This window comes from Puma concolor, chromosome B1, assembly GCF_028749965.1.
Source record: "Puma concolor isolate L17-30 chromosome B1, mPumCon1.1.hap2, whole genome shotgun sequence".
NCBI lineage: Eukaryota > Metazoa > Chordata > Mammalia > Carnivora > Felidae > Puma > Puma concolor.
The window spans coordinates 82,277,043-82,290,282 of record NC_141670.1 but is presented as its reverse complement, the minus strand read 5'-3'; the positions used below and the strand labels follow the sequence as shown (position 1 = coordinate 82,290,282).

The 13,240-nt window shown below is 37.0% G+C and overlaps 1 protein-coding gene across 1 annotated transcript in view; it reads left to right on the top strand.

Moving 5' to 3' along the window:
- Positions 1–12,421, top strand: part of SMAD1 (SMAD family member 1) — a 47,586-nt gene extending 35,165 nt beyond the window's left edge. Inside the window, exons 4-6 of the mRNA XM_025921510.2 lie at positions 1,303–1,524; positions 6,949–7,205; positions 11,041–12,421. Coding sequence (XP_025777295.1) covers positions 1,303–1,524; positions 6,949–7,205; positions 11,041–11,184 — 623 coding nt within the window. The 3' untranslated portion in view covers positions 11,185–12,421. The remainder of the gene's footprint in view (positions 1–1,302; positions 1,525–6,948; positions 7,206–11,040) is intronic.
- Positions 12,422–13,240: the final 819 nt, after the last annotated feature.

Sequence of the window (13,240 nt, the reverse complement as noted above, 5' to 3'; positions counted from 1 at the left end):
AGCTGATAAAAAGCCTTCTATAATGATGTTACAGTCTTCTTTTAAGATTTAGCATAATGTAAATCACTAAAATTTCATTCTTTGAAATACAGTAAATTGACGTGGGATAGTTGCTTAGCAGGGAAGATAGTGTATGCTTGTTTTTGGCTCACCTGATCCAGTATATAGAGCAGCTAATGTGTGTGTGGATTTTTTAAAGGATTGTTCTGTTTTCCTTACCGAATTCTAAAATAAAGTGCATTATGATATTTGTGGAGGTTGTTGTTAAACGAACACAGAAGTACTTTTTCCTAAACAGTCCAGTTTATGCTTCTAATGTGGATATTCTTTCTCTTTGTACATTTGTATGCTCAGGACCTCATAAACCTCAGATCATTACATATTGGCACAGTGGGCATACGTGGTTTATATTCCTGGAATCTCTAAAGCAGTGGTAAAAGAGGTTTTACTACAGAAGGAACTTATCTTTAGAACCTTTTAGTTGCAAATGTTTAGAAGCATGTTCTGTTTGGAGATTTGTTAGTCTTAAGAGATTTGACTTAACAAGCTGCATCCTGTCAGTAAAGTTGGGTAATTTCCATTGTTGGCCCATTCTGGGAATGGAGAGACAAAACACACCTGCTCTGCATGACTTAAAGCAAATATAAGGAAGTTAGCATGAAATCTGGATGAGAGAGATATGATTCATTCTGTAAAAATGGCCAGCTGGCAAGATTTCTTCCTGAGTTTAAGGACTGGAGCAAAGCTGTGGCTGTGATAGTTATTGGCAGCTTAATGTGAAGTAAGGGAACTTCTTATCAATAATTAGAAACCGATTTTCATTGCTTTGAAAAAGTATAGGCCTACTAAGGCTTTGTTGAAAGTCACCCTTTTTCTGCCAGCACCTTTGGCACATTTCCTGTCCTCGATTGTTCTCTTTCCATTTGTTTTTCACTTGCCACTTGTGTTTCTTTAGATGGTGAGCCAGCATCTGTGGTGGGGGTAATTTCCATTTTGGCATATTACGGAGCAAGTAGCATATTGTGAGTGTGCAGCAAATGCTGTTGGTATGCTTGCTTAGCTGGCGTTTTGGTTATCTGATAGTAATTGGAGAAAATTATTTTCCAGTTGAAGGAGGACGTCACACTTTGTGAGGTGAGGAGTACCTGTTTCAGATAGCCTAGAGAAACCGTATACATTCTAATAGCAGTTGCCGTCCCGTACCTGCATTCCAGGGTCCTGAGCCAGTTTGACAACACAGCTTCAGTGTTTGAGAGCCCGAGGCACTCGCTGAGGTTGACTGTAAGGTTTTCTTTCTTACAGATGTTCAGGCGGTTGCTTATGAGGAACCAAAACACTGGTGCTCTATTGTCTACTATGAGCTCAATAATCGTGTGGGTGAAGCGTTCCATGCCTCCTCCACAAGTGTGTTGGTGGATGGTTTCACCGATCCTTCCAACAATAAGAACCGTTTCTGCCTTGGGCTGCTCTCCAACGTTAACCGGAATTCCACTATTGAAAACACCAGGCGGCATATTGGAAAAGGTGAGTTTTCACTTGAACCTCTTTCACATGTGTGTCTGTTGTGCCCCTGTTCCCCTAGAACTGACGCAGTTGTTCCTGGAGCAGCCTACCAGGGCAAACACCAGGTAATAAACACTGGCTCCGGTTTGTAAATAGCTTTTCAGTTTGTATTATCAGGACGCTACTCACTTTTCAGTCAGCAGTGTTTGTGTCCTGCCACCTCATAGGAATTGATATTAACCAGCTGAAATATTGATCTGGGGGGGGGGCACTCTTCCATCTTGTGTTTTGCTGCAGAATAAAATAGCTGTTAAAGAGAGACTTACAACCTAAAACTAAATGCAAGTTAAAACAAGTAAACCTAATATGTTTCAAATGAGTACCATAACTCACTGGGAAAAATAAAGAAAGAACCAGTCCAGAATGACTTAGGAATATAGTATTTGGCTGTGTTTCTTCAGTCTGGGCCAGGTAGGGTAGAGTGCTTGTAAACAAATCCCGAGCTCATTTTAGTAGGCTTTGATTGCTTAGTAGCAGTATGAATAAAAGTTATGGAACTTTTAGTTATAAGATTAAGCAAATGACTGAATGTGGATGTTTCCGGGAGCCTGGATTTTCACTGTGGAGTAAGAAACATACAAGTATGGAGGAGGGCAAAAAATTCACCCTGTGGAGGTATCAAGGTGAAATCATGACTTAATACATGTACGTATGTGTGTACACGTGGATGTGTGTGTGTATGCGTATGCATATTTAGATGTGCTCATACGTGCATGTAGTTTCTGATCTGTCTGCTGAAAGGGCCAGCAGGCAAAGATGCCCAGGAGCCATAAACACGTCTGGTTCTCAGCGCATCGTCTCTAACACCATTTCCCACTGAGAGGAGTCAGGACTCCTCAGGGAAAAGGCTGACTCCCAAGTCCAGACCAGGTAGACAGAGTTGAGCCTGGAACATTTTGTTATATCAGAAAGTGAAGAGATGCCAATGAAAGTGATGGGGGCGTGTCACAGGAGCCATCTTGGAGGTGCTTCCCCTGGCCACTTCTGGGACAGTTTGAGTAACAAAATAATGAAGTATGGTCATGGATTTTAAGCCACTGAAAAACCATAGTAATTTATAAGTTCGTGCCAATAATACATAGATAAGGATAAAGAATGAATGGGGAAAGCTGGTTCACAAATGTGCAGTGAGTGCTAGAGTTTGAAAGTCATCATTTTGCAGCCATCAGGCAAGAATCCTCAGTGAATACTAAAGAGAGAATTTTTTGCAAGAATCAGGATATTTGCATGGTCTTACAGTGTCTCCTCACAGACTGCCTATTAGTAACAAGGGAGAATAGAAATGAGTAGTTATACAGTGGAGACATTGGACAGCATCTTGACTGGGAGATCAAAATTATCGTCACCAGTGAGAGACAGATGGATCCCATATACCACCAGATGTGATGCCCTGAGAAAGAAGTAACATCACCTGTGCAGAATTCCAGTTGAGAATGCAAATATGAATCTAATCATGGGGAAACTTCAGACAAATCCAAAATGAGGAATATTCTATTAAAAAGGGTGAAGAGGAACTGTATTCTTCTAAAATATCAATGTCAAGAGACAAAGGTGTGAAATGTTCCAAATTAAAAGAGATTAAAGTGATATGACAGCTAGGTAATAAGCTGACCCTGGGCATGATCTGTGCCAGACAGGAAAAATACCACAGAGGACCTTATTGGGATCAGCAGGCAAAGATAAAATATGAGTGGTAGATTGGATGAGAGTATTATATCAATGTTACATATACTGGCATTGCTAACTATATTGTCACTATGTAAGAGAGTATGCCTGTTCTTAGGAAATACACACATATATGCATATATACAAATGTCTATCCATCTAAAATCTGTGTCAGAATATATATATGGATGTATATGTGTGTATATGTTTATGTATACATATACGCATATGTATGTATATACATATACACATATATGCATATTGAGAGTGTGTGTGAAAAAAATAGAGGGGAAGGAGGTGTGAATGATAAAAAATATAGAATAAATTGTCACAATAAATGAATCAGGATAGTGGTTACGTGGGTCTTCTTTTGTTTTTCTTGGCTGTTTGTTCTGTTTCTGTACATTTGAAATTGTTTCCAGAGTAAACTTTTTTTTTTTAAATGACCTACTATAAAATTTAGAACAGTGGACCAAATTAAGAGGTCATTTAGTAAATGCTTAAAAGGCATTTGAGGTAAAGTTCAATACTCAATCCTGGAAAAAACAAACAAACAAAGAAACAAAAAAAAACCTCCTAAAACAGGACTTGATAGTTCCTTAATATGATTAAGGGGGAAAAAACCAAATCCTAAACTCCGCATTTAATGATGAAATGCTTGAACCTAGGTTCATAACATATAGATCTCTTTCCATGATCTGTAAACCCTGAAAGTTGTACATAAACACAATATTGCATATATTTGGGATCAAGGGAGAAATTTTTCATTAAGTTCTAAAGTTGACCGTTACCCCAAAGTAGTAAAAAGCCATTGCATTCTAGAATATTTCTATTAAAAATTAGGAAGAAAATACAGATTCTGGGAATGCTGATACTTAACAGTGTTCCAGATATCTTGACTAGCGTATTCAAATGTAGAATTATTGATAATGGAAATAAGCCAAAATTGTAATTTTTGCAGATGATATGATTAATTGATAATATTTTTGGGAGAGATTCTTGAACTGAAGTTAGTAGGTCAAGGGTCTTGATATATTATGCCAATTACTTTCCAGAAAGCTTTTATTAATTTCCACTTATACCATAAGTCTATGGATGAGTGCCTTTCTTCTTTCACTGATGTAGGTATTACTGACATAGTAATACTCATGGTCGTTGTGTTTATTCAGAAGTCATGGTTGTTTATCTAGAAACCTTTAAAGAATTTAGTTTTAGAGATTTTATGTCAGTTTTCTTTAATCTGGCAATAACCAGTTAGAAAATATAATGTAGAGGAAAATCATGCTTCTAATATCAACAGAAAACGTAAAATTTTGGAAATAATATGAATGAGCAATACATGAGAATTAGGTAAAGAAAACCAAATTTTACTGAGAGAGAAAATTTAGATATGTAAATAAGCAGTCTGTGTTCCTTAAAGAAAAGGCTTAATATTGTGAGAATATTTTAAGGATATCCTTTCTTCCTAATTCAATTTATGGTTTAAAATAATCCATGCCAGAATCACAATGTGTTATTTTTTGAAAGTCGGAAAATATGATCTGAATATTACCTGGCAGGTTAAACAAGTGAAAATAGCTATTTTTTTTAATGGAAGAGTAAAGAAAAAATTCTTGATGTTAGGTTAATTATGAAACTACAATTAAGTCAGGGTATAGACAAAATGGTAGAATAAATTAAACTCAGACTATGTTGTATTTCAAAATTAATGTATGTTAAGTGAAGCATAACAAATCAGTAGTCTTCTAATGGTCCTGCAGTAACAAAGTTAGTTTTTAGTTGAGGCTGTAGGGAGGAACCCTGACCTCATTTCACATATGCAAATAGATTAGTGAATTGAGGGGTTTTTTTTTAATGGCAAGCTGGTAAAAAGCAAGAAGAAAAATACATTTTATCGGAGACAGAAATATTCTAAGCATAAAAAGCAATAGAAAAGATCACAAGAGAATTTGACTACTCAAAGCTTTCAAACTTCTGTAGGTTAAAAAAAAAAACCAAACACCAAGAACAAAATTAAAAGACAAAGACTGATAGGGAAACAAATAGGAAATAAATTATTTATATCTTACTTGCAGCTCATAAAAAAATAATAAAAATATTAGAACCCCAGTAGGATACATAGGTAAGAAATATGAACAGTAAGTTCGTAAGAGAAACACAGATGGCTAATAAACATATGAGAGCATATCCAGTCTCACATGTAAATGAAAACAATACTGTTTTTCAGCGAAAATTTATTTTAATTTATTTGTTTTTGTCTTAAACTCACTCAATACTGGCATGGGCAAAATGATAAAGGCACTCATATACTGCCGGTAGGGTGTAAATTGATATAAGCATTCTGGAAAGTCGTTTGGCAAAGTGAATCAAGAGCTTTCGATCCAGTGATTTAACTTCCAGGAATCTCTCCTAAGGATATTATCAAAAATTATCCAGAGACATTTATCCTGGCATTGTTACAACAGAAGAAAATTAGTGTCAACACTATGGTCCAGTTACGGGAGAATTGCTAAAGTAAATTGTTGTATCCATATAATCGTGTAGATAACTTTAAATGTTTACTGAGAAAGTTTAGTAATAGAACCAAATACAGCACATCAAACTGTTAACTTTTGCCTCTACATCACTAAACAAGTGATGATATTTTCTTATTCTTTATATTGTGTTTTTCTAAATTTTTGAAAATGAAAATTCCTCATTTTTATAATCAGGAGAAAAAGTAAACACGTGTGTGTGTACGCACACACACACACAGTTTCTCGTGCGTGCGCTCTCTCTCTCTCTCAACTTGTTTTCTCCACATCAAGCAGGAAAATGGACTTCTGCTCCAGCAGCTATTTAATTGCCACAGAAGTCATAGACGTTGTGTGTACATGTAAACACAACACATAATATTTTGGATTGGATTGGAGACCGTAGTTTTAGCATTGGCTGAGCCATGCTGGAGTTGCCTGCAAGGTGAATTGTTTAAAGCCACATGGCATGGGACTCTGTTTGCTGCGTGGCCTATAATAATCTCCCTTAATGGTGTAGGGCTTTGTCAGAACGTCTCCTCCCCCCCCCCCCCCACGTTTCCTTTTTTTAAAGGCTGGGTAGGATCAATTTCCTACACTCCTGGCACTCTAAGATGTCACAGGAAGAAGTTTGGAGCAGATGGCAGTTCAGGGAGATCAGATTCCACACAGTATGAATTATTTTTATAGTTCCCCCTCACCCCCAGACCTTCGTCTTCTAGCTCTCAGCACTACTTCCTCCATGTGGTTTTCTAGCCCTTTTACTTATGATTCTCCCTTCTCCTACCCTAACATTTTCAAAGAGCTGAGCTACAAAATAAATGCAAGAAAGAGAGCTCATATGATGAGTATATGTAGAATCCAATAATAAAGTCCGGCTTTATTATGCTGTATTTTTAGAGTGAGAATATGCTTTCAATCCATGGCCAAATAGGGCATTAGACTCTTATCAAAATGAACTTGCTGTATCTCGCTACTAATTTTTACGAGACTGTGTTGTTATATTATTTCTCAGAAACCTCTTAGACATACACGTTAACAAAAGGACATTGTATTAGCTAATATGGTTAACTAAGATTTTATCAGCTGTACAAGATTTAGAGACAAACCAAAGTTTAAATCCATGCGAATTCATATATTGAAGAGACACAGATGCCTTTCAGCTGTGAGAAATAATGAATATGATCCGTCCCTTGTCTTCCTACAGGAGTGCATCTTTACTATGTGGGAGGGGAAGTGTATGCCGAATGCCTCAGCGACAGCAGCATCTTTGTGCAAAGTCGGAACTGCAACTACCATCATGGATTTCACCCCACTACTGTTTGCAAGATCCCTAGTGGGTGTAGTTTGAAAATTTTTAATAACCAAGAATTTGCTCAGTTATTGGCACAGTCTGTGAACCATGGCTTCGAGACAGTCTATGAGCTCACTAAAATGTGTACTATCCGCATGAGCTTTGTAAAAGTAAGTAAGTCCTCTGCTTAGGCTTTAACATGTTTGCTGTGCTTTCTCGCAGTATATAAATCTATATCCTCTTGATATATGTCCATAGAAGCCAACATTATTACCTAGGCATTTTTTAAACTTTAGTGAGGATGTCGGTTATTAGGATACAATTAGAATATAGGAGTGTTTGTATTCAAATGTCAACAGTGTAGCAGGCTTTAATAACTTTTTCCTCTTCAAATAAGCACGATTTTAGCTACTGTAATACCATAAGAATATGTTTTGTTGTATATTTAACATATATAATTTAAATGCACGATTTTCTTAAAAGATTAATTCAGTAAACAAACCCCCCTTCCTTTTCATTCTGCGTTTTTAGTACCTTTATGATGATAACATTTGTTGCTTTTGTTTCAGCAATAAATGAGTGATCTTTTTTAAATAAAAGTTCACCATGCTGGGGTTTATTTGTGATAGGTCAGGTTTTTTTAATGGTTCCAGTAAAACCTCATGATTTTCCTATAATTCAGAAGTTAATAAGACCCTTGCCCAAAGATCAGTAGATACCTTCGTTCTAAGACTGTTGTTAGGGTTGAGGATGGAGAAGGTTAAAGACATTGCTCACAATAATTAATCTCTTTCTCCCTTCTCTTCCACCTCCAAGAAATAAAAAAAATTTTAGGATGTCAAAATTAAATATCAAATATCTGACTAGATTTCATGAGTTGTAACTTATTCTAGTAACTGACTTGTCTCTAAATACTCAAAGATAAATTTTCATCCTCTGTTACCTTGAGAAACAAAACTAATTATATATTTGGGTGAGGCAATCACCTTTTATGTCCTCTCTTCAGAAGCTCACCCAACTTGTTGTGAAACCTGTTTTGTAATGTATGTATTACAGAGGGTAATTTTGGAACCTTACTTTGTTAATCATCCTTTAGATCAAAGATGCCTTTCCCTGAATATCATTTTTTTCTTACTTCTTGAATCATATTAGCAGATTCTGAGTTTTTTCTCCTGGTGTTGGTTTTCTTGAAACATAATTCACCAGTTTTGTGATGTGTGTGTGTGGCTGAGTATGGTACCTTGTTAGTATTAAAGGAGGGTTTTTACCTTTTAAAGAAGTTTACCAATATGCTGTGTACCTATGGGACTGGAAAGATCTTTCTCATGCACTATTAACATTCATGGTTTAATTTTTGACTTTGCATTTGGCTAAAATGAATTTTAAAATGAAGACTCTGACTTGCCAGCGATGGTTTTTGTTTGTTGGGTTTTGTTTTTTTTTTTTTTTTTTACAGTTGATTTATTTTGAGGGAGAGAGGGTGCGTGCTCGCACAAGCAGGGAAGAGGTAGAGAGAGAATCCCGAACAGGCTTTGCGCTGTCACCACAGAGCCCAGCTCAGGGCTCTGTCTCACAAACCATGAGATCGTGCCCTGAGCTGAGATCAAGAGTTGGACCCTTAACTGACTGAGCCACCGAGGTGCCCCTTATTTGTTGTTTTATTGGTATTGAGGAAAGAATACCTATTTTTTTTTTAATGTTTATTTATTTTTGAAAGAGAGAGAGAGAGACAAAGTGTGAGCGAGGGAAGGGCAGAGAGAGGGAGACACAGAATCTGAAGCAGGCTCCAGGCTCTGAGCTGTCAGCACAGAGCCCGACACAGGCCACGAACCATGAGATCATGACCTCAGCTGAAGTCTGGCATTTAGCCAACTTAGCCACCCAGGTACCCAAGAATAACTATTAAGAGTCAAGAAACCCAGGTTCTAGTTTTATCTGCCATTTTATTTTATTTTATTTTATTTTATTTTATTTTATTTTATTTTATTTTATTTTATTTATTTTTTAACATTTATTTATTTTTGAGAGAGCCAGAAAGAGCATGAGTTGGGGGAGGGGCAGAGAGAGAGGAAGACCTAGAATCCAAAGCAGGCTCCAGGCTCTGAGCTGTCAGCATAGAGCCCCACTCGGGGCTCAAACTCCCAAACCGTGACATCATGACAGGAGCTGAAGTAGGACGTTTAACCAACTGAGCCACCCAGGCGCCCCTTAGCTGCCATTTTAACTGTGTGATTAAGGCACAGGGATCTTTTGCCCTTCCTCATGTTCATCTTTAAAATGGGTAGATAGAGTTGGGAACTGTGGTAATCATTACAGAGTTCCCTTGATGAGTCTATTATTCTTGAAGGGCCACTCAAGAAGAATCTATGACTCTACTGCTCCAGTTGGATTTCTCTTCAAACTCATTTCATATTGTTTACCTTGTCACTTTTAATGGTTTTACTTTTATAGATTTTTAATTATTTACACACAAGTAAAAACAAACTTTACACTAATAAAAAGTGTTTATGATACGAGGATATGCATTAAAAATGTATTGGATTTCATTCATTCAGCAAATATTTTTAGCACTATTCCAGAGCATTAATACAAAGATGAAAAAAAGCACCTTAAAGTTTCTAGCTTCACAAATGCTTACAGCCTAGTATATGCTTAATTATAAAATAACGTGATATATACTGGAATGGAGGGTAATATAAGATATAATAGACATAGCTGGGAAGCTGGATTTGGAAAGCTAAGGGTGAACAAATTTTGTTTTAAAACTCCTGCTGACATGATGAAGGGCAGCTGTTTATCATACATTTGCAACAACAAGTTTGCATAGTGTTTATATGGTCTTGTTCTTTATTAAAACCATAAGGGTTTTATACCTTGCCCTTGCACACTTAGCATCTTAGAGAAATTATATAGGTCATTTTGCTAATTTTAATAGCCAGTCATTTTGCCATTTTGAAGATGATCATCTTGGACTTTAAAACATACATTTTCTAAATTATTTGCACAGTAAATTCCCCATATATCTGAAAAATCCAAGTCCATTCAGCTGAACACGTATTTCTAGAGCTTCTGCTTTGTGCCAATCACTGTGCTAGATGTTTGAGATGGAGATAAATAAGATCTGATCCCTGCCTTCAAAGAACTTACTGTCTAATGGGGGAAACAGGCACACATACCTTTAAATTAAACATAGCAGTGTATTGATATTTGTACAAATGTATGAATGTATATACATATGCACTTCATATATCACACCTTCTTCCTGAGAGTTCTGATATTTATATGTACTTCTTGAAATTCCTGGAGTAGATAGGTATCAGATAAATAGAACCCAGCCTTCTCTGACATTCCTCATGAAACAAGGGTTTATGAGAGCTTTATATTCCATTGCCCACCACACTAGTGAGTTTTTGATCATTGCAGTTGCAAAATTACCTTTGTCTTTTGCAACTTTAGTGTCCCGATTCAGTCATACTGAAGATGTCTGGCAGACTACCTTCTTGTACAAATGTATAATGGAATCTATTGATTCAAAGCAATGCTTCGGTGTCCATAATAGCTTTCTGGATATGTATGTGCCTCTGCCCGTTTGCTTAGAGACTGAAAGATCAAGTGCTCTGTGTTGGTAGGAGGACCTTCAGTGGCTGAGGAGGGAAGAAGCAGAAAGTCAGTTTGGCTAACATGACTTTTTCTTTATTTTCTTGATGATAAAAAGTTAAAAGGTGCCTTTGTTAAATGAAACAGCCTTATAATATATTTGAAACTTTCATTCCCCAAGACCAGTGCTTCTTAACTTTGATTCTGTGGAGGAAACTTAGGGAGCCTAGAACACACCCATCACCTGAAACTGCCTGCCATACTGTATGTGTTTGTGCACACAAGCATCTGTCTTACGGAAGGCATCTGTGTCTTTAATCAAGAGTGTCTGATTACTTGAATTCTACTTACTTAAAAAGTTTAATCACGGAGTGAAGCAAGTTAAATGACCTCCACTGTGTCTTCTAGGGTTGGGGAGCAGAATATCACCGCCAGGATGTTACTAGCACCCCCTGCTGGATTGAGATCCACCTGCATGGCCCCCTCCAGTGGCTGGATAAAGTTCTTACTCAGATGGGTTCACCTCACAATCCTATTTCATCTGTGTCTTAAACAGCCTCAGGCTTCTGCCTCTTGAAAACTATTGAGCCTTGCATGTACTTGAAGGATGGATGAGTCAGACACGATCAAGAACTGACAAAGGAGCCTTGATAATACTTGACCTCTGTGACCAACTGTTGGATTCAGAAATTTAAAAAATAAAAAAAACAAAAACCTTGGTAACATACTGTCGATATCAAGAACCTGTTTAGTTTACATTGTAACATTCTATTGTAAAATCAACTAAAATGCATACTTTTAGCAGGACTTCGTGTATAGTTAAAGGAGAGATGGCCAAGCCAGGGACAAATTATCTATTTGGTCCTAAGAGAAATGGTCCTAAGAGATTCTTTTGTGTTTGGCACTTTAAGGTCATCGTTTGGCAGAAGTTTAGCATTAATAGTCTTTCTGAAGTGTGTTTTTATCAGGTTTAGAACCCATGTTGAGTCTTATTTTCATGGGTTTTCATAATGTTTTAAAACTATTTGTTTAGTAATGGGTTTTGTTTGTTTTTTTAAGTAAAGTTTAATCTGATGATATACATAGTAATCTTTCTAAAATTGTACGCTGACCATACTGCTGTCAGAATAATATTAGGTATATGCTCTTTGCTAAATATATATGTACAGAATATTTGGAAGTTAAGAATGGATTAGACTAGTGGACTTAGTATTTGAGGGGGTGGGGGAGAGGGAAATGACAACTGCAAATGTAGAATATACTGTAAAAAGTCAGTTTGTGACTTTCAGGAAACAAACTGATGCCTGAATTTTGCTGTGTTTCAATTTTTTAGACATTTTATCCTTTTCTTTTTTTTTTTTTTTTTTTGGGGGGGGGGCGCCTTCTATCCCATCCTCTCCAAAAAGCAGTTGTGCAGCTGGTTAATTCATGTAACTGTGAGAGCAAATGAGTAATTCCTGCTACTCTGAAATCGACTGCCTATATGTCTCAATACCAACCGTATGGAGTGCTTCAATTTAATAAGCAGTTTTTTATGGAGTTTACAGAAACTGGCTTTAATTTTCAAGTGAATTGTTCACCAACTGTTAAATATTTGGAGGATTTAAAGAACATCCCTGTTTAAATCTATTTCAAACTTTTAAGGATTTTTTTTGTACTGTGTTTGGTTTTATTTTTCTTCTGCTAATCTTTTATATTCACTTATGCTCTCGTACATTGAGTACTTTTATTCCAAAACTAGTGGGTTTTCTCTACTGGAAATTTTAAATAAACCTGTCATTATTGCTTACTTTGATTAAAAATTTGTCGTTTCCTTATTTCACTTGCTAGATTTTAGGATCAATCAGATTTACTTCTGAATCTTCGGAGCGATTTCTCTCAAATAATTCTTTGCCAAACGTAACAAACTAAGTTACTAATACAGAGACAGGGAAACTGAATCATGAAGAGGGCAGCATCCCTATAAATCAGAAAAGGACGTGTGGAACTTTGGAAATTAAGAAAAAAGGAGCAGAATTTGGAATTTTAGACCTAACCGTATAAACTTGTTTATGTGAGGAATTGCAGCACCAACAGTTCTAGATGGACAACACTCTACAGCATCTCAGCTTCACACAAAAATGCAAGTGTAACGTTGGCCCGGAAGGAGAGCTCAAAACTGCAGCCAGACGGTGTTCGCTTGCCCATCCACCTCCTACGGGAATCCTCTGTCCTCTCTCCCATCCCCCACCCCAACCCCAGACAGTTTGCCCATGAAGGACACAGACTTGAGAAGACTTAGATTCTTCCCTTGGCCACATCGATGCCACCCCTTCTTCTTTTGATACGTCCTTCCCACAGGTGTTTACCATAGCCCCATTTCTGCCCCAAACGGTGACCAAATAGAAACTTCTGCTGCATCTTGCTGTCTCCAAAAACATTGTGCCAGTAGAGAAAGCCCTGGATAGAATACCTATATTAGTGCACACGTTTATGGGCATCTGCTGGGTCACTTAACTTCAGTGAACCTCTGGTCCCTCACTTGTAAAAAGGAGACACTGTTTCCTTATCACAAAGTTGAGGTGAAGCTCTTTTGGAAGAAAAAGGTGTGAAAATGCCCTGGAAACAT